Here is a 22,681-nt window from a genome sequence, read left to right as displayed (position 1 = left end):
GTGTCGAGAAACGGTAAAATATCACCACTTTGCATAGAAATAATAGTATTTTATGTAATAGGCATAACATACTATTAAATTATCCCGTTTCTTGTAGTTCAAATAACAGAACATCTGATGGTGTCGATTGCATCAAATTGTATGATAAAAATAATTTGTACCTGTCTTTCATACTAATTCATAACTAAATAATATCAGTATATAAAAGAAACAGTGGCGCTTCAACGCCTTAGATTTCTGTATCGATCGAGTCTTAGATTTACATAATTAAATGTGAATCGTAAATGCACTCACAGTTTGTAGTTTATATTTCTAGTTGCAATTACCCTCATACACAGTACAATGTTATTAGTTTAAGTGTAGGTACTTGCAGATATTTGCATAATTAGGTCAATATCGCTAGTAAAACAGAAGATTTATATTTTTCAATACTATGTACTTGTGTTCAGGGTTTTACAGGGAAATATGCGAAGCTTTACTGCTGTTTTAATGAACACTGCAAAAAGAATATATACAGGTTGTGAGGATATAACTTTTTAAGAAAATTATCGTAGCTCTCAAACTGTGTAGTATCTATAAAAAAATTTCATTGACCAAATTTTTCTACTGAAACATTTTGTCTGTGGTCTCCTATTTAAACGTATACTCCAAAGCAGTGTATGCTATATTTCTATGTTTAAAAGTCTTTTCTGATAAACAAATACGTTGCATATTTTTTAAATGGAATTATTAAATTGCTTTTTTGTATATCTGATAATTGTCGCCTCTTTAAATCTAAAGAGGATCTAAAGAGCACTGATCCAAGATCAAAATAAACTTAGTTTATCAAGAAGCGATTATTATGGTCTAAGAATCGCTGTTATAGCAACTTCTTACAAATTTTATTATTATGAAGCAACATATGAACACATTATTCAATTAGTAGAACGAAAGTGTGTTTGAATAAAAATATTTGACTGCACCCTAACCAACACAAACGGGGGGATGTTTCAAAAAGTCATCGTACTTAGGGCTATCTAATAAGTGACTATCGAATTGGGCTATGAGTTAAGAATATTTCAACTGGCCGAAACATATTTACTTAAGTGAATCATTTGATTATGATGTAATCTAAAAATATTTTTTCTAATACAGTTCATAAACAAAGCCAGATCTGGATTGAGACTCAAGCTTCAATAACAAACCCTGTATAATCAATTGATTTTGTAATCATTGGTTAAAAATGAATTGTCCAATAACGTAATCTATCTTTAGTCTGTGGCCGGACGTTGGAGGTACCACACGGACGGTGAGTGACTTTTTTTATATAAAGTCTCGTAAATTTAATAATTATAGAATTTATATTTAAGACCTCGTTGTGTAATGCTTCATTAAATGCAGTTGTAACTTTCTCTTTGTGCCGGATATTAAACGAAAGTTTTTGATATAAACGGCCATAATACGACTTTTATCATGTTATTCTTATGATGGCACATAGGCTTCGATTAAGTAATAGTTTACACCTCATTTATGAAAAATAAATGAAAAATTATATTTTCTATGTCTTAATAACTCACTCAAGACGTTTTAACTTAAAATTTAAATACGTGCTTTGCTACCGTCTTGTGATTTTATAATAAAGATGATAGAAATAAAATTATAAATGAATTCATCAAATTAAGCATAGTAACGTATATACTTACTACGGTCATGGTGAAGTGCCAGAAGCCAGAGTGTACGGGAATCATTGCTCAGTATCCCGCATTCAGCGATGCGAAGTTTGATTTAAAAAATAGTGACAAATAACACCAAAATAAGACCGGCGTAATAGGAAATAAAGTATTGTACAGCTTAGGAGCAACAGCACTCAAAAATAGCTAATGGTCCATGAAGTAGAAGTGTAGACAAAGTCATATTTATGCAAGGATGCGTAAATAATCAAAAGTGAGTGCTTTTATTGATATGCGTAGCACACAATACAACCTTATTCAGGGTCACACGTTCAAGATTATCCTGTAGCCTTATGCCGTATTATAAAATATAATTCAAACTTCAATCTAGTTTGAAGAACTGTTCTACCATTTTCTATCTCTGAAGCTTGACCTTCGAGGAAGTAGCACACTGGTCCTGGGTTATCACTTTTTGAAATCGTTCTATGTTATCTTGTGCCTCATAGGTCGTTAATAGTCGAAACTTGCGACTTGTTATGTGTATAAAAATATGTTTTTATGTTCAAAATGATTAAGTGTTAGCTGACACATTTTTGTAACGTATTTTAAAATACATATTATTGTGCAAATATTAGAGGCTAATTTATTATTTGATTTTACAATTTCCTTATAATATCTTCTGCAATAAACAAGCATTTAGGCTTATTTATCATCGTTTGTCCGGTTTCTCGCGATTCAAGGTTCGTTGTACCTTAAAAATGACAAAATGGAAATAAGCTAACGGCTTGTATAAAATTATAAGACATCTGATTACCTAAATTTTATTTAAACAACGTCATGATTGCACCAACGAGCTATATGTTACCTATGTAACGGCTTATGTGATATTATACCGCCGCCTTTGTATACTTATACTCAGGATACTTTTTTTATTGTACTCTACCCTCTGTCGGTGTTTCTTTTTCTTTGTTTAACATTAGGGTTGCCTGGAAGAAATCCCTTTTAAGCGATAAGGCCGCCCGTTGCCTTATAACTTTTGTAACCTGTCTTTTTTTATTTTTGTTATGTGTATTTTGAATAAGGTAATAAAGTATTAATAAATAAATAAATGCGTTGCCGGCTATTTTACGCCCGATAAGCCGATAAACCCGATAACCTATCTCAATCCATTTTTGACTATTCGCGATAGAGATCTTAATCTAAATATTGATAAAAGTGTGCCAATAACCAATCGACGGATTGATATTATAGGAGTTCGATCGACTGTCACGGTCTGATCTCAGATTGTTTTCAATCTGAGATTGTGGATTACTTATTGGGTTCGGGCGTTAGATAAACTATAAATACGTACGTACGTGGTGGTACCACTGGTAAGGCAAGTAACAGTTACTTAATTTTGCACCTAGTAAAAACAGGCAATATAAGTTACGAAAAATCAGAGTTGTTTAAGGATCAACTAAGAAGACTAGTATTATAAATCTATTATCTATCTATCAGTCAAGTTTTCATTATAATTATGTATATCTACTTACTACGTTTAGGAAGCGCAATAGATTGAATGTTATGGTTTAAATACGGCTTCATGCACTGACCTTGTTCTAATTTCAGTAATAGGTTTACGATTGCATTTTACCAGATACGACAGGTCATCGTGTGACCTAAAAACTATACGTAACAGCTAATGTTTGCAGTATTTTTATGCGGCGATTAAATCAACAAACGCATCAATTTTACCTACAAATCTATATGTTTGCTAAAAATGTTACTAAATTTAGGTAAATAGTTTTTGAACATTAGTACATCTACATATAGATACACTTTTGAGATCGTGTAGTTAACATAGGATATTATTTTAATGAAAATATGAAAATACTATAATGCAAACCAAGCTATTAAATACTTACTATTCTAATGTACACTGAGCTAACTATGATTACATATATACACAAAAAATACACGTTGATTTTAAAACCTACTCTTCTGGCTGGTTCAAGTTAGTTAAAAATAATCCACAGAGACAGATCATCTACTTGCTAGAAACCTGATGACGACCTAGAGTTTGAAACGCCACTGGTTTTTAATAACACGTTTTACTAACTATTATTTATCCACAAATTAATATAGAAAATTCGAGTAGAGTCCAATCTTTTATATTCCAATCCAATTTCGTATTTAGAATTGGATATTTTTATATGTATTTGTATTAAAACATGAAAATAAATGTAAACAAAACGAAGCAATAAATAAAATATTATGAGTTCTAAACTTGAATTGTAATCAAGTGTAAATAACATACCTTCTATTATTTCTGTATTAATAACCGTTATACGATAATTTTTTTTTAATATTTAATTTTTGTATCGTAAATAAAATCGTAGAAATACATGAACAATTTTGTTTCGCATAAATTTAGCCACACTTATAAGTTTAAAAGTTTAAAGTCGCACTCACGAATATCTTTACGAACTTTACTATGCGTCATTTTCAATGTTGACATCATATTTAATTTTAGCTCAACTCTCTTTTAAAGTATTATAGCATTACTTCAATAAAACTATATTAAATAAGTAACTATCAGGTGAGCCTCCTGCCCGTTTGCCCCCTGTTCTATATAAAAAAATAATACTACTATATGTATACACAAGCTATATTTCTGTATCCCATTTAGTTGCATTAATTTTTCAAACCCTTTCCTGCGCAAGCGGGTAATAATTTAAGCAAACAATGCAAATTCTACAGGTATAGCAACTTAAGAAAAACGCATTGTACATAAGGCCAAAAATCAAGGATCCTTAGCTAGCCTGTTAAAACGACTTTTACGCTGGTTATATGACCAGATAGCTACTTTTCAAGTGCTAGTATTGTTAAAGCGTGCATCAAAAGATTTGCTTTCTTTGTGCAACACCCTTAAAACAAACGCAAAAGTGTGTCTATTCCTTGGCTCAAGGTGCTCACAAAGGTGACGACATAAACAGAAGTTTGTTTGTGAATAATAAAGTATAGACACACAACTGAAAAAGTGACATTGTCTATAAATTGAAAGCGTTGTCAAGCAACCAACTCGATTGTGCAGATACATTCATATATTTCTACAAGTATACAATGTAAAAGGAGCGAGTAATGTTATAATTATAGTATAGTTACAGTAAGGATTACCCGTTCTTCCGTCTATGTAAGTTTATTACACACGAATTACTCAGTATAAATCATCTATTTACATAATTTAAGTAGTTCACGGCCTCCGTGATTTTTTTTGTATATATGACGGATTCTCTCTCAATTATCGTTATTAAAACAGTCTGATATTTCTTTGTTAATACTTTTTATTCCGGCGACCTTCCCGTTCCGGGGAACCCATAAAAACTCGAAAAAATAACTAGACAAGCTAATACATATAAAACAGTAACAATGTTTACTTGTCCAAAATTATTCTGTTTCTAACTGAAAGTCAAGTACATAATATATTATTAAATACACCCGACCCTGATTTGACTGAGTAATTTATAAAATATATAACATGGCAGGTTCTGTGTAATTTACATAGTCATGCCATGTCATAAAACATATTGATTGAATTTCTACGGCTAATGTGAATAAAATATTATGCCTTTTTAAAACCTTTAAAGCTGGCATGCGATTCGAAACAATAAGTTTTGCTTTATATTATGCCATATGGGAAAAACAAAACGCTTTAAATAATATACATATAAGAAAAAAAAAATTGAGTTCATGAAATGATAACAAAATGCACATACACGTGTAATTTTGTAAGAGCACCTAGCTACTAAGTGAAATGTTTTCCTCAATCGTTGCAAAATATATATATCTATAATGAATATTAGTTCTTTTACTTAGGTATACTGTTGTATACCTATACTTATGAATACTTATCTTTTGTTTAATTTTATGAAATTGAAATTATACATAAGACACTATTTCTTTAGTTTCGATTTTTGCGTATCTGTTGCACCATGCGTATTGATTATGTAGTTTTTGGCGCCATTCAATATTCATGCGTTTTGTTGACCCTATACACACTATTACGCGGAAAAAGTTTTATTTTGCATAAAAATTAACCGATATAAAAAAAATATTTGAGTTCGTCAAATATTTTGAAAGCGTCGACGTAAATTATTTAAATATTAATAATTATGTAAATAGAATAATTATGCGATTAACGTTCTTAGGGCTTTGTTATACACAACAAACATAATAATAATTAAAAAAATAAAAACAATATTTGCCTTTTCGAAACTCGTACTCGGATTAGTAGGCTTAAACTACTGGTTCGTTACAACAAGAAGCGATAGAATGGGTCTATATATATGTTACATTAATGCGTTATTGTTAATCCACATGTTTATATATTAGTAATGATATTCAGACATATATAAATTATAAATACCAGGTTAATAGCGCAGGTTAGTAGCAATTTTAATGTTTGTTATTCATTGACTTTTCCTCTATGTAAAATAGAATAATGTTTATGTATATTGTACAATGTTATGCCACAATATATTAATAATTTATAGTAGGTTTTTAATTGTTCTTTGTAATATTAGCTATTTTAATACAACGGAAACTAAGGCAAAAAATGTTTTCCAGTAAGCAATGTGGGGTACAGTACTATGTGTGGTTGCGGCTAGCAGCCTGGTGATGGGCGAAGGAGAATATCTGCTCCCAGGTGACGTCATTCCCTCGCACTACGAAGTGAAGTTAGCGTATGACGTCGATCCTAACACTAACTTCAGTTACTTCGGTGTCGTTGATATTTTGGTAAGTTTAAAGATACATACTAGTATTTGTTTATTTTATTACTATTTAGCTTAGTGCACGTAGTTTTTATTTACGATCGAAAAGTGTTAAAGCGGCATTTTCGTCTAGCTTTCTCTATGCTTGAAAAATATTTAGGTATTGATAATATAGGTAACGCGTCGTTAAGTCCCACTTAGGCTACAGTAGGTTATAAACATAATAGATGAATCTATCATGGACAGCTGAAATCATTTTGCAGCTATAATTTACCGATGTGAATTACCAGTAAAACTGTTATAATTAAAACGTGATTAAATGTATGACATTTGTAATCAAAAAAATATCATGTCTATAAAAAAATTTGTTCAAAATAACGTACGCCTGTAATAATAATTTGGAACGACAACAAAATCCATGACGCATTCTTTATGTTCTGAGACTATATATTGGGGAATCCCACAAAAAGATGTATTACAGATAATTAAAATGTCACAATAAAACATCACGAACAGGCAACATTCGAGCACACACTGTACTAGTACAAACTGCTAAAAATATACATATGCAAATGCAAACTTATAGGAAGTCTCTGGTAATTTATAAACTAAAATTATACTTAGGTAAGTTCTAATGAAATAATATAAAAAAAATAACCGAAACAGATACATAAAACTGACTTCCAGATCTAGAAGGCTGTTTTTTGTTGAATTCCTAATTTAATTCACCTTACAATCGAATTCAAAAAATATAATTTTGAAGCAATGTTCTCTTTCAACATACAAATAATTAATTATTGGAAGGAACAAAATTCGAACAATTTCCCCACGGACAGTTCAAGATCAGATCCACAAATAATAAATGACAGCCTTGTAAAGATATTGCAAACGTTTGATTGTCATTTTGTTACGGTTTCAAAAGTTTTTTGGAGCGAACGTGGTTTGAATGGGACTAAAGCACAAAGAATAAATTAGCGTGCAATGGAAAGTGGGTTAGGGCAATAGTATATTTCTACTTTGTTATTCATTAAACGTATTTTCTAGGAATGTGTTACCTTAAATTACCTTCCCCCAAATGAAGCTTGATTATCTGTTAACTGTCGTCTCAGTTTTAATGAGACTACAAAAGATCACGAGGGACAAGTTAAAGTTTCTAAACGCATGAAAACATTACAAATTTAACTTAAATGAAAGATTATTTTTTATGAATTAGCAAAATGCATTTACTTAGTTATTTTTGAACGTACTTAGTTATTTAATAATTTAAATAAAAAATAAGGTAAATTTTCTGATTAGCCGCTTGTCTATAAACAAAGCTAGTTTATTGACCGTGACTAAATTATTTATGTAAACGTCATATTTTGTATTAATTCTGATATGTGGTTATGGTCACCTTAAATATATTTTCTCATTAAATACAATTGTACTTTACTGTAAAAATACTCATTGTTTACGGAATAAATTATTTATTCAGACATTGTAATATGCGGTTGTCATATTAGGTACTTACAATTGTTCATACAGACATATTAATATGCCTTTGTTAAAGCTTTTTGTTATCTTTATACATATTTTTAAATTCGTTGAATGTCTCCTGTCATCCTGGAGTTTCCTGGCGACTGCGCTGATATCAACTAATGATATACATTTTGCAACAACATATAAAAGGCGTTATTTATTTTTATCAGGGAAGCTACGCGGTTTTCTTAATGTTTTTAAAAATTATATAAACATATAGCAGATCGAAAGTAAAATCGTGTTTATTACAGAAATTACGCAATTGAGTAGTCTGTTTTAAAATATTTGCGTACATTGTGTAAAGATTAGTTTTGGTACCCAGTAGTCGACATTACAATATTGGGACAATGCCAATGCAATGACAATGGACAATATTTTTGGTAAATCTCATTATAACCGGTCTTTTAAACCAATGCGTATATATAGGAAAATGATTTGTACATATTTAGGGATTGATTTATGTAGGACAATTGTAATAACGGTATACTAATTACCTCTGCATAACAGGAAATTATTGTACCTAAACTTACGATTAAAATTATAGAAAGTTGTTCTATCAAACATTGTTGACCCTAGGACTGCTCGCTAAGGTCACTGTTTCTTGTAGCTATTAATTTAATACAAATAAATGTTGCAATATTCTATACTTTGGATTATATAAACTAGTAGATCTTTTTTGATTATTTAATTAGACTTTCCTTTAATTAGGGTTTCAGGTAATCTTTATGCGATTAATAAATTTAAAGTCAAACCAAATTAAAAAACCCGAGGCACTACAACCTTTTAAGGTCATCTTTGGGAATTCTGTTTCGTGATCAGTTGTTTTTCTAATAGCTTTTCGGATCTACTATTTTCTGCGTTCTTTCACCGTACAAGCGAGTAGAAAGACCATCTGTGGATTGAAATTAAACAGGAACTGATAATGCCGCTTTATTTCAGCTAAGAGCTAAGCAGCCAACATCTAAAGTCGTTCTTCACGCTCAAGACTTCACAATAGCCAAAGAAAAAATATATTTAAAGAGTGACAGCGATGTCTATCAAGTGACGGGTGTTGACCTTAACGATACCTATAATTTCTTAACGTTACAACTAGATAGAGAATTGAAAGAGGACGATAGTTACCACTTGACAATACCGTTTTTCGGAAACTTGAATCTTGGACTCGATGGAGTATACATCAGTTCTTATGTGGATAAAGATACTAAGAAGAAGGAGTGAGTCTTGGAATCTTTGCCTTTTACATGTTTACTATTTTCCTCATAAATTTGATTCTTCTATGAAAAATTACTTAAATGAAAACAATATTTTTAGATACCTTATAGCGACGCAATTCGAGGCAATATCAGCTCGTAAGGGGTTCCCTTGTTTCGATGAACCGATATACAAAGCCACGTTTTCGATTAATATCGGTCATTCTAAAAGCTTCACAGCTGTCTCCAATATGCCATTGAAGACTTCATCTAGTGACAAGTAAGTAAAAATACTTTGGCACATAAACTGTGTCCCCGGTTTGTTAAAAATCTGATACATCGAGTTCTTACAGAAGAACTACAAAATTGAGCCACAGATGTTGTATGGTCACCTAGTAATTATTAGCTATCGTGTTAAACGAATATTTGTCGTAAACCTTTTGGGAATTATGTTTGGATTTATTATGCACTTAACTCTATGTTCTTATATTTAATATATTTTTTAGTGCTTTAGAAGACTTTTGGCCGTGGGAAGTAATGCAGCAGTCATTTGGGTAAGTTAAGGTCTCTTAGGTTTCTATAGTATAATTTTACGAAAACCAATTAAATTATTGTTTAAAATTCTCTATTAAGTTACACCTCATAAATAATTTTAACACAATATAAAATATTTAGATGTAGTCACTGCCTTGCTTCTATCTAATTCTACAATTTGCGCCTGCAAACAGTATGGAAGACGTCATAGAATTGAGTCGCAATAATAAAGAGTTTGCAACCACTAAGCTTATAATAGCTCTCTTACTTTGGGCCTTATGACCGGCCAGTCAATGATTATACTATAAAGGATCCTCCCTTTAGGCCGGAGTAAGGCATTACATTTGTTCTCAACACCAATAAGTTTCTTTATTATAGAAAAAGAGGCAAAAATCAGAGTTCTTCAATTTTTATTAATTTTACAGAAAGCCCAGAACAAAATACGTGTGGGATGAATTCGAAAAATCAGTTCCGATGTCAACATATCTCGTGGCATTCGTTGTCTCCAACTTTGCGTATGTCGACAGTCCTCCTCAGTTATCCAGTACCAAATTCAGGATCTGGGCAAGGAATGACGCTATTGACCAGGTATTCAGATAAATTATTTTTGCAAATAAAAGCATTCGGTAAATTATTATATTTTTATTCAGTTTATATTAAGATAAAGAATCGAAATTGTCCGATTTAAATCATAATAGAAACTCATACGTAATAAATTGATTTCCTAATGCATATACACAATGTAATTGATTAACCAACTTTCAGCATGCGAGTAGATTATGTCGGCATGGCGTATGCTTCATTAAACAAAAAATTAACTTAAAACAAAGGTTTTAAGCTTTTTATATATATAAATATACGTATGCCATGTTATATATATATATATAAATATATATATATAACATGGCATACGTGCTAAAATAAGTTAAAAATCAGTAAGATAAATTAATCATTGATAACTTTGAAATAAACTTACGCGTTCAAAAATTTCCAAATAAAGTAACGATTTACATTAACATCAGTAAAGTAGCTCTTGAGATATCAGTAATTTGTGTATGGGTTACGTACAATATTGGTTATAGTGAAAGGTATTTGAAATCGGAATATTTTTGAATCACTTTTTTTAAAGTACCTTACACAATTTGTGATTTTTTTTTTCAGACATCTTACGCGGCCACAGTGGGTCCGCGTGTGCTCTCATACTTCGAAAAATTCTTCAACGTCACCTTCCCACTTCCCAAACAAGATATGATAGCGATTCCAGATTTCTCCGCTGGTGCTATGGAAAACTGGGGATTAATAACGTACAGAGAAACTGCGCTCCTCTATGACAAGGAACAGTCTTCTTTTATCAACAAAGAACGGGTTGCTGAGGTATATTTTAATATATAGTTTCTATATAATACTATTTATTTAGAAAGAAAAGCATATACATATATATTCAGCTATTTATTTTAAAAGTTACACTATATTATACATATAAATAAAGAAGTAACGTAACATAAAAAATAAAAAATTGTTATGACGGTAGATCATAACTTAATTGAAATTGATATTATATTATGACAATATATTTAGTTAAAGTTATTAAGTTTATTTAATAAAACACAGGCTGCAAAAATAAATAATAAAAATATTCTATGCCCTCTAAATATTATTAAGACATTACGAAATTGGCAATAACATATAATATATTGTTTCCAGGTAATAGCACACGAGTTAGCTCACCAATGGTTCGGGAACCTGGTGACGATGAAGTGGTGGTCAGATCTGTGGTTAAATGAGGGTTTCGCGACGTTCGTGGCTTCACTTGGGGTGATGAACGTCGAACCCACCTGGCATGCTGATATGAGTTATGCGGTGACCAATATCATGTCTGTGTTACACCTGGATGCACTGGAGTCTAGTCACCCTGTGAGTATATGTTTTGTAAAATTTGTTGTCATGTTTTTATCTATACATTATTATTTTTGATAGTTGTGGTAAATTACAAGCAGTCTTTATTCATATTAAATATACCATGAATTTTTATTATATTACGTACATTATTATAATTGAATTGTTGGAACGATTTGATTTTTTTTCACAATTTTTACAGTTTTGTTTGTTCGGAAGAAATTGCTTAGTAGCGATATGGTCCATGTATCGCCATGATTCTCTATTTTTAATATTAATAATAATTTTAATATATTGGCTAAAAGTGAATTATTAATTGAATCAGAATAACAATATTAATTTTCTGTTGTAAGAACACTTTCTCCGATAGTTAGATATATAGATATAGATAGATGCAGAAGTATTAGTTCTAAAACGGGTTATGTAAGCGCTCATCGCACATGAGTTGATTGATCTCAGGGATCATGGTCCTGTGATTGGATTTATGAAACTTTCTAATATTTTTAAATTAAAAATATGGTCTTTGGTTTTCGATGGGAATGGGAATCCTTTATCACTACGAGGCCGTGGACTGCAGATTAAAAAGTCCTTAAGTAGATCCGCTCCTGTTCCTACCAAATATGTACCTCATAGACCTAGCATGAACAGAATAACAGATGTTACGCGCGCAAGCGCGAGTTAGCGCTGTAAACGTTTCAATAAATTAAATCTTTGTTTCCTTCGCATCTTTGCCTTTTACATCTTGGTACTTATAATTATCAAAAATAAAAATACTGCATATTCGCTCCCTGTTGTTAATAATTACTTATATAACTAAAAAATACGTAGTCTTGCGCATAACAAGACAAAAATCTTTTCAAGATGTTATTTTACGTTTGTATAAAAACGACGCTAACAATAGAAAAATGGTATTTAATACATTGGAATTTGTATTATAACGCATTATCTAGTTAAATAATGTTTGTTTAAATATCATAAAAAACTACAATGTTGACCATAGCTAAATTCAGGGTGTCGGTTTTTTGTGTGAGCGCGCGCATCGTAAAAATTTACTCTCATAATTTCTCCCCAACTTATAGAATTAGAACTTCAATAATAAAAACTATTAATTTTCAGGTATCTGTAGAAATTGACAACCCGAAACGTATATCAGAGATATTTGATGAGATCTCGTATAAGAAAGGATCGACGTTGATTCGTATGATGTCAATGTTCTTAGGTGAAGAAGTGTTCAGGAAGGCGCTTCATAAGTAAGTATTTAGTTTTATAATATAAGGAAAGGAAATAATTAGGAATTTAATTGAAATAATAAATCACTGGTAATGTAGTGAATGACATTCGAGAATGTTCTCGGTATGAGTAGTACTGAGTAGGTGTTCTATCGTTATCGTACAATTATGGAACCATAGAGCATTTTATCCTTTTAGCTTTTGTTCTTAACGCATGGCTTAGTAGTATGTTCAGTCTATCTTCGAGAAGGCAAACCATCCATATCCCTAGAACGGTTCCTTCACCAAAGGGGTACTCCACCCACTCCTGAAACCGTTTAATGATGCCTTTTCCAAAAAAATATTGAACGAATACAATACAATTACAATCTTAGTATTTGTATTGTTTGTATTTTGTATTGGATTTAACACTGGCTCCTACGGCGAAGGAAAACATCGCGAAGTCATAGACTCAAATAGTTGTGTGTCAGGCCTAGAAGGCTGGTCACCTATCATCACTTGACTATTATAAAAAAAAAACAAATGGTCACGAAACATATTATACATAAATATTAGGCTGTAAAGGACTGTAGCGCCACGTTTCTGTTCACCTATAAATCTATGGAGTCGTTTTATTATTATATTATTCCAGCTACCTAATAAAACACTCGTATGGAAACGCGGAACAAGACGACCTCTGGGCGGAACTGACTCAAGAAGCCCAAAAGGCTGGAGGGCTTACCGCTAATGTCACGGTTAAGGAAGTGATGGACACGTGGACAAAACAGACCGGATACCCGATACTTGAAGTCCAGAGAGACTATTCTGAAAAGTCACTGACCATATCGCAGGTATGGTACCAAACAACATAGTTCTTATTTGAATGTACTATTATAGCTCTGTGGTTACACCAGCAATTATTCAGTTGTAGCATAATGTTCAGTAGCCTAGACTCTAGGCTATCGAGAAACTCTCTAGGGCCTAGATGTACTTTTTTATGTTAGACATATGCGAAAGCAATATGATTATGATAAAAAATATAGTCATCAATTCTTTGTAGATATTGATGACTAGAAACTGCGACATCTCTTTGCTCTGTTGTCAATAGTTTCAGCGTACGCCTTTTAGGGACTTTTATCAGTATTATTTTCAAAGCTAATCATATCTAAATATAAAAAAAAGTCGTGTTAGTTACACCAAGATCGGCTGAACCGATGTTAGTTATCTCTGTTTTGGTGGATTATTCTTTGTTTCAAATAGCAGAATAAGTAATAAAATATCGGATTAGTTATCGAATAACAAAAGTAAATAAAATAAATGAATTAATTTTACAAACAGCATCTGTTGACATAACTACACATCATTTTACATAGAATTGGTGAGTGAATTAAGTTTAACTAAAGTTAACACCGTTAACAGTCACTTATTAGACCATTATGCGAAAGGATGTTAGCCGGGTTACCTAGTTTAACATATAAATGACATGTCTATACTAGATTGGCGTTTTTAATATATAATATAATTCTTTTTTTTTCAGAAACGGTATTTATCTCTCGGTGGATCTTTCCGTACTAACTCAGCTTGGTGGGTTCCTCTAAGTGTTCTATGTGAGAGGGATACCATGGCTCAAGATGTTCAGTGGTTGTCAGACAAAGAGGGCATTGATAAGGAACACAGGTTTGAGCACGGCGCTAGTCCTGATGAATGGGTCCTATTCAATTATAATATGATTGGTTAGTTATAATTTTAAGTAACATTGAGGCTTTTCCATCACATACATTCTTAAAAATAAAATTTTATTTTCATTTTTTTTGTATTGTGGCAAAACCATTATTTTGTTATAGGTTGATTCTTTTCATACGTTTTTCAGTAGGATTCAGCATGACATATTCTATATTCATTTTTATATACAATATATGTAGTTTGTCTATCGAAATATTGGTACCCTATTACACCTCAAACAAAGAGAGAACATGTGATGCAGCAGCCTACTTAATATACATAGGAAATAAAAAATAATAATATAAAAACAAGTTTATTACCGCTTAGATTTTATAAAATGGCTGTAAAATGCATTCAATTCTACTTTCTATGCTTTCTATTATTTATTTCTTTGCTTTCTATATCATCGATTCGTAACTATAAATAGCATAATACGGACGTCAATAATTCATCACTACCAGCCGATAATAATTCCACAGAATGTGGAATATTTTGTCTATCGTTACCTAAACGTAATTCTACAGACGAAACCGTGCGTTAAATTGTGCTTAATTTGACGCAATATATCGCGTGTGTACGTCATAATCGAAAGGAACGCGTCATCACATTACCATCGCTTACTTTGTATTTTTAAATCGGAACCGGAGGCGGGCTCAGTTCCATCTCGATTTCCTCTGTCCAGAAAAACAGAAAAAAAAAACCATCACACAGAGAACGATTATATCCACAACACAGGCTCCCTAGAATGTGGACTAGCGCTAACGCTAAATTATATATAGATAAATAATAAAAAAATTGATCTAAATCAATTTCGTCACAACTATATTACTGTCATTAATATCTTTATTATTAATAGAAAAAACATATTTATTTTACAAAATCAAAAATGGGCGCAACTCAGCTTCCACTGCTATCAACAGCAATATTAATTTTCAGCGGGTCCATGCCTTGAAGTGATATACAAATTAAGCACGTGTTGATAATCAAAATCTCAAAAAAAGAAATAGCAAACAAATATAGAACATACATGACACAATGCAACTGATTTCCTATATCAGCAATCAGCTAACTAACCTAGTTACTGTTTCTTGTAGCCCCGTACCGCGTGAACTATGATGCTCGTAACTGGCAACTTCTGGTCTCCACTCTTACTAGTGACAAATTCGCCCAAGTGCCGGTCATGGGAAGAGTCCAGTTACTGTCTGATGCATTTGCACTGGCCTGGACCAACAAATTGGATTATTCGACTACTTTGCAGTAAGTTTTATATACTGTATTTCATATTAACTCTTTACAAATTTTAAATCCACAAAGTAGCTTTATCTATACTAACATAAATTCTAAAGAGTTGATCCTGTTCCTGTATGAATGGGATAAAGGTGGTTTTTTAATTAAACAGCTAAAAGTAATTCATAGCTAACAACATCACAGTCAACAACCCAGTCAAGCTAACATATAGATACTTTTTTTTTTCACGGATATTTTTACGTTATCAGTAGTATATTCACCAGAATCTAACCCATCATCTCTGAGACCTACCCAACTTTGTTACAAAGGTAATTGAAGATAGATTTTATTAATAGAAGCCATTCGAACACGAGAAATCAAGTCTATTTTCTCTTAATTAATTGGCGCTATAAATTATATGGGCCTCATAGTGTTCTGTTTCTTTGATAATGTTTATTTTATGGACTAGCTGATCAGTCTTTTATCTGTCATACGCCGTCAATTTTTGGTCTAGGGTATGCCCGTTTCTTCTCGATGTTTTCCTTCACCGTGCGTGGGAGAGAACAGATAGAAAGTCCATTTCTCCAAAGCGATGAGGAGGATCGCATATACGACCTCTGGGATGAGAGTAGCATGAAGCACTGCACTAGTCTTGCTCAAAAAATAACACAAAAATCGATAATTGATTGTCAGTCAAATGTCTCTTAAAGGCGCCAAATACGTTGTACGCAGGCAACACAACTTATGATAATACAACCTACTTAGATTGAAAATATTTTAATGAATTATTATTGAATATTAAAAATGTATTTTTTACCAATTATTATTTAAGATTGGCAAGTTATCTCCAACACGAAGACGACTATCTTCCCCTAATGACGGGCCTCAACGCGCTCTCGAAAATCGAAAATGTACTGAAACGTACACCTCATTATGGCGCATATCAGAAGTTCATGAGGAAGTTAATTAGAAGAACATACGAAAAGGCTGGTGGCCTTGCTGTCAAGAAGATATTAAATGGAGATGACTTGAATAGCGTAAAAATGCAGGTACGGTCATATTCTGTTTATTTTTCTAAATGTGCTTATAGAAGAGAGTGGAATGATTATTATAGTAAAATATAAATATTTGAGTGTGACTAAGCGAGAGTACTTAATTTATATTGTATATCGTATATTATTCCTATAGGAGGATAAAATGCTTTGTAACCATGGTTACGATGCTATTTTCGTAAGAAGAATGATAACCATCGGAAACTATTTTGTTAAATTAAGGCCTTTTTATAAAATATGGACTAAAAACGTGTTACTATTGTTACTATATAAATAATAACTAAGATTTCAATATCAGCTTATTTATGTGTCTACCTATGTACACTATACATTTTTTTATTAAAAAAATTTAAAAGGTAAATAAAGTGAAAAAAAAGTTTAAAGTTTTCCTCGATTGTTTGGATATTATTCTTAAATTTTAAATGTTATCAATCACAGAGTAATTCGTACTGACGAATTAGATGTTCTGAATCACTGTCGCGGACTTTACCTAAAACGTTATTTTAATTTTACTAAATAATATTTAATAAGCAATCTTATCATTATTTTAACGTGCTTAGGTAAGAACCAGTTCAACAGCGTGTCATGCGAAGGTGCCAGGATGCGAAGAGAATGCCCTACAGTTGTTTGAACAGTGGATGAATACTAAGAATCCCGATGAAAACAACCCGTAAGTATAAAATCATCTAAGCGATTCTACTTCCACGACTCTAGCGCCATCTACGCGGTGATCATCTGAAGTTATATTTAAAAAAAGCAAACAGATGCAAATTGAGGCAACAGAACGAGAATAGCTCTTAGCTACAACGCTTCGTTTTAGATATTTATAAACAAATATGCTATCAAAATATTAAAATGATATGAATTAAAAAAATCGATGAATCCAGCCGAGTTTCAGCTTAGCTAGATATTTTGCGATTTAAAAAAAAAAACCTCTATTATCTGTGGCAATGTACCTAAGAATATTTTTTATTTATCAATTGAATAAACTTATTCAGATTTTAAGATTGTTTTTTTACATGTTTGACATTTGTTCGCAGTATTCCTTTAGATCTCCGTTCGACTGTGTACTGCGTGGCGATAGAGCGTGGATCCGTACGTCACTGGCGATTCGCGTTGGAGCGTCGCCGGCGTACGAATGTCGCGGCCGCCAAAGATCAATTACTCCGCGCATTGTCCTGCTCCAGAGACATTTGGATACTTGCACAGTGAGTTTTTTTACTTGATATATATGTGTATATATATATACCATTTTTAAATCAATCTCCCATCTTATTTGCCACACAAAGTGGGAAAGGAAAGAGATTCCCTTTCCCACTTTGTGTGTACCACTCAATTTAGATTCTGTTCCATTTTTGCTTCTTGTCTCCCATCATTTGACCCGTCCATATTAGTTTACGGTATGCGTCCTTAAATATTGTTTTTATTTCAATTAAAAGATATATTAAAATAAATAAAACCCGTATTACATTGTATACAACGGGACAGTAGGCAGTAGGCTCACCTGGTGACAAAGCCGCCCATAGACATCGTTGGCGTGGCAACCTTTTAAGAAATGGTACGCTCTTTTCGTAAAGGGCCCTAAGACGAATCGGTTCAAAAAAGAATTTACCGGTATTAATCTTATTAAATATCTTATTGCAGATACTTGGAGTGGTCGATTACTGATGGTTCGGATGTGCGTCGCCAGGACTCTGCTTCGGTAATCACAGCTGTGATTTCATCAGACCTTGGCTATTATTACGGAAAGGAGTTCTTATATTCACGCATTGAGGATATTTACAAGGCGTAAGTTTATATAACCTACCTACTTACTATTTTTTTAGATACATGTATCTTCATAGAGATATCATGGAACATAACAGCTTAAATTAAGACAAGTAAGTAATCATAAAGATCATATAAACCATTGTTAAAATTATAGTGTTTTGTAGAACTAGTCTTCCTAAATCAATAAATAAATAAACCACTATTGAGTATGTTTTACTCAGCATACTTATAATATTTTTGAGCAGTGTTGACCTAGTGGTTTGAACATACTAGCCCAGGCATGTTGGGCTCGTATGTTCGATCCGCGGATGTCCGCCAATGGAATTCTGTGTCTGTCTATGTGCGCATTTATCACTTGTGAAGGAAATCATCGCAAGGAAAGCGGCATGCCTTCCCAAAAAGTCGACGGTGTGTCAAGCAGAAGGTTGATTGCTTGCCTATAAGAAAGGATTACGAAACAGATTCAGAAATTCTGGCACAGATACAGAAAGGTTGAAAGTTTTTTTTATTAATCAATATATTTTCAGATTTAATGGTCAGGGACGTCGTTTGGGCTACGTTATTAAAACTTTACTCAACCAGTTTACAACGCAGCGGGAACTTGACGAGGTATTTATTTCGTAATCCTACAGCTAATAGAAATTATATATAACAATATCAATTATATTAAAGATGTGGACAGAGATATTCCTATATATATATATATATATGATATATACAAAGAGGTTACATTTACAAACGAAGAAATATATAAAAAATATTAAATACATTTAACTAAGCAATACCTAATTCGGCTGTGTTGTGTGATAATTAGCGTTACGGATATTCTTAATACTCCTTTTACTACATAACCGTGATGTTTCAATTTTACTAACTACTCTATATGAGCAGTGTTTGTCTATTGGCCCACGTAGGTCACGGCCAAGGGCCAATGGATTTTTCTACGTGAGTATGGAACCACAGAGTAAAGCTCGAGTTACGACCTGTATCAATGATAATATAAACATCTAATCTGACGGTATATTTGACATTTGGAAGCTTAAGCAAACATTAAGATTCATAGAAAGTTCACTCTTCTATATTTAATTCATAAGTGCCTCTATATAAGGACAAATAGACAAGTTCTCTTATTGTTATGATAAGCCCGGGCAATAATCACCGTGACTCGGGCAGATGCGTTGCAGACTCATAGTGAGAAATTGTATACGGATATTATTTTTATTACGTTCGTGTTTTTTGAATGTACTTACTTCAGTAAATTTCGTACCGTATTTATACAAAAACATAAGTTGTTTTAAAAAATTTCCAATTCCTTAATTGCAATTCTAGAGACCAATTTACCTTTTTTGTAGAAATATTGATAAATGTGTGGAACTTTATATATATATATTATCCAGTTCAATACGAAATTTGATTAAAAAGTTACGGTTTTTAAAGGGAAAATTCTATTTGCAACGGTAGAAAAGCGACCGCTTTTATTTAATTTTTTGTGTGCATCGATTGTTTTTTTTTCAGTTCCTGAAATGGTACGAACAGAACTCCGAATACCTTGATGATGCGAAACTGGCCGTGTCTCAAGGTATAGAGCGCGCGCGAGTGAACATAGCCTGGATACAGCGGAACCAGGCACTCGTTGTTGACAAACTGAGGGAATATTCGCAGTAAGATATTGTGTTATTACATCGGCTGCGTAATTATAGATTTAACGTACTATAAATCATAATTAACTATTATTTTGTGTTACACTCAAATAGTGTCAAAAATTGTTTGATTAATTAAGAAGGCTCTCCGTTAAAAAATACTAGTTGAATATATAATTGTAAGATTTTTCTGTTGTCTCTATAAAAACGTAAAAAAAAATAGCCTATGAATAATTAGGATAACAAAAATAGCCTATTAATAGATTTATGAATGAAATGCAAATACATTATGGGCACTAACAAGATTTCATTTCGCGGAAATTTAGAACCGAATTATTATTGTTGTTTAAAGATGTGTAAAAATGGATACTATTTAGTATTCGTTTTGGTAACAAAATATTTATTTTTAAAGTGTTGACATTTTCATAATTTAAGTTCACAAATTTACAAATATTTTGTTAATAGCTGTATTAATTGTATCACTGTATAAATGTCACTACAGTAGTGCTATTGCTTATAAAAACATATTTGTGGGCACTTTGTGTAATGTGTATCGCTTTTTTTCGTAGTTAAAAAAAAATTTGAACAGAATGTATAAAAATATCCTTTCTCACCTGATTTTTCACAATTCGGCAAATGCGAAAAGAAAAAAATGCAATCCCTTAAGTTATTCGTACCTATTAAAATTATTTGGTGGTAATATTCCATACAATAATTACGATATTCACCAAATTTGATACAAAAAACACCAAAAACAATTAATTATGAAGTAAATAATTAACGGCTAATGTATTGTATTAATATTTATAATGTCATTAAAGCTTGCAAAAGGTAGATCGTAAATACACGTATTTTTAGATGCATACAGATTTTCTTTCCTAAATATTTTTTTTTGTCAGCATCGAATCTGCTGCTTGGAGAGAAAAGCCGATCTTCATGTCTTCACTATATGCGATACATAATATATCAAGTCATCGTTTAAAATCATTTTATTAAGACCAATTCATTGATTATTTAGGAACGTACTAAAAACCTGGATCAGTTAAATAATCAATGTTTTTTTAATTTAATTATTATTATTACTTATAAATATCTAAAGTTTATACTTATTTTTTAATAATAAATGAGAAAAATGTATCAGATTAACGAGAAAGGCTTCTGGTACGTTCATGAGTAATGCCACTAAATATTTACTTAAAATACATATAATGCGTTACATATTTACAAACATTATGCGTTATTTACAAACATTTGTCATAATTATTTTGATTTGCATAATTTTTTTTAATTGTCTATATTTTTTGTGTAATTATTTTTTATGTAAAAAATGTGATTCCGTCCATCAAAGGTTGTGTGTAGTTGATCAAGTGATTAGTGAATTTATTTATAATTATTTATAACTATTGTGTGTAACAAATAAATTGTTTGAAATATTTTTTATTTAAATGATGCCAATCATAACCTTCACCTTTAAACATCGAGTTGTATATATTTTGACGAATAAAAGCAAAATGTATTCACAAATTATATCCTTCGTTCAAACCAACTTGTAGGGAATGGAATTAATATTACACAAGGTTGAAATTCTTCCCAAAAACTGGAGAAATATTCAACGATTATGTGAAAGAATAATGAGACTAGTAGAACAGACGCCACACTACAAGTTTGACGTAGAACATAAGGAAACAAATTTGTGTGTAAATATTTAGCGCCACTGAAACATTTTAATGTAGATACATATATGGAAACTGACGTCAGACCAATGTGTGACACTTAAGAGGTATGGTTAAATCTTTACTGGTGATGGTAAATATATCGTGAGGAACCCGATACTTGAATATAAGACACTAAAAATAGAAACCGTCAGGCGAACACCGACTTGTTTATTCAAAAAAAATTTTTTTTTTAATAATCAAGATTGATATACATTTAGTTTTAACAACCAGCAGATCTACCAAGTATTTGACTAAGTAGTAACAGCTGGCTAAAATAAGTCCATGTCCAAAATTCGTAAAAGAAATCTGTCGTTGTCTGGGCGCTGTAAGTTTTTTTATTTGTTGATGCCATTTGAATTCGTATGATGATAAATGGCGTAGATAAGATTACATTTTGACATAGACATATTTAGACGTATTTCAAAATTCAAATGTAAAATCATTGAATATTAAATTACAGAGATTACGTTGACGATCCGAGAATTACACCACGGAATTTGGGACACTCAGTGAAGGTTATTTTACATCAAAATTTATTCCTTTTTACCTTGTATGCATTAGTAATTTAGTACTGTTGTAAATAATAAAAAATACATATAAGACACTAAAGTATTTATATTTATTTTCAATACTTGAAATATACAATACAATGCTTTGGATGGTCCAAAGCATTTAACGAATAATTTCGTGGGAAAAGGCCCTATCAGGGCTGACGAAACGACAACCGTGCCTTCATTCTTTCTTAGTTCTTGTAATATAAAAATAATTTCTCGTAGTCTAGTAGTAGATAGATTCGACAATGTCGTGGT

At 31.8% G+C, this 22,681-nt stretch overlaps 1 protein-coding gene across 1 annotated transcript; it reads left to right on the top strand.

The window, feature by feature from the left end:
* Positions 1-1,182: 1,182 nt before the first annotated feature.
* Positions 1,183-21,590, top strand: LOC110992408 (aminopeptidase N). The gene is made up of 19 exons (XM_022258259.2): positions 1,183-1,288; positions 6,255-6,425; positions 8,858-9,132; positions 9,230-9,388; positions 9,615-9,662; positions 10,068-10,230; positions 10,804-11,016; positions 11,347-11,556; positions 12,655-12,788; positions 13,399-13,597; positions 14,284-14,479; positions 15,563-15,725; positions 16,528-16,744; positions 17,308-17,417; positions 17,788-17,955; positions 18,392-18,535; positions 19,045-19,126; positions 20,033-20,178; positions 21,057-21,590. Exons 2-19 carry the CDS (start codon positions 6,261-6,263, stop codon positions 21,151-21,153), a joined length of 2,889 nt encoding a protein of 962 aa, XP_022113951.1. The 5' UTR covers positions 1,183-1,288; positions 6,255-6,260; the 3' UTR covers positions 21,154-21,590.
* Positions 21,591-22,681: the final 1,091 nt, after the last annotated feature.

This window comes from Pieris rapae, chromosome 2, assembly GCF_905147795.1.
Source record: "Pieris rapae chromosome 2, ilPieRapa1.1, whole genome shotgun sequence".
Lineage (NCBI taxonomy): Eukaryota > Metazoa > Arthropoda > Insecta > Lepidoptera > Pieridae > Pieris > Pieris rapae.
Note: the sequence above shows the minus strand (reverse complement) of the source record. Positions and strands in the feature narration are given on the sequence as shown.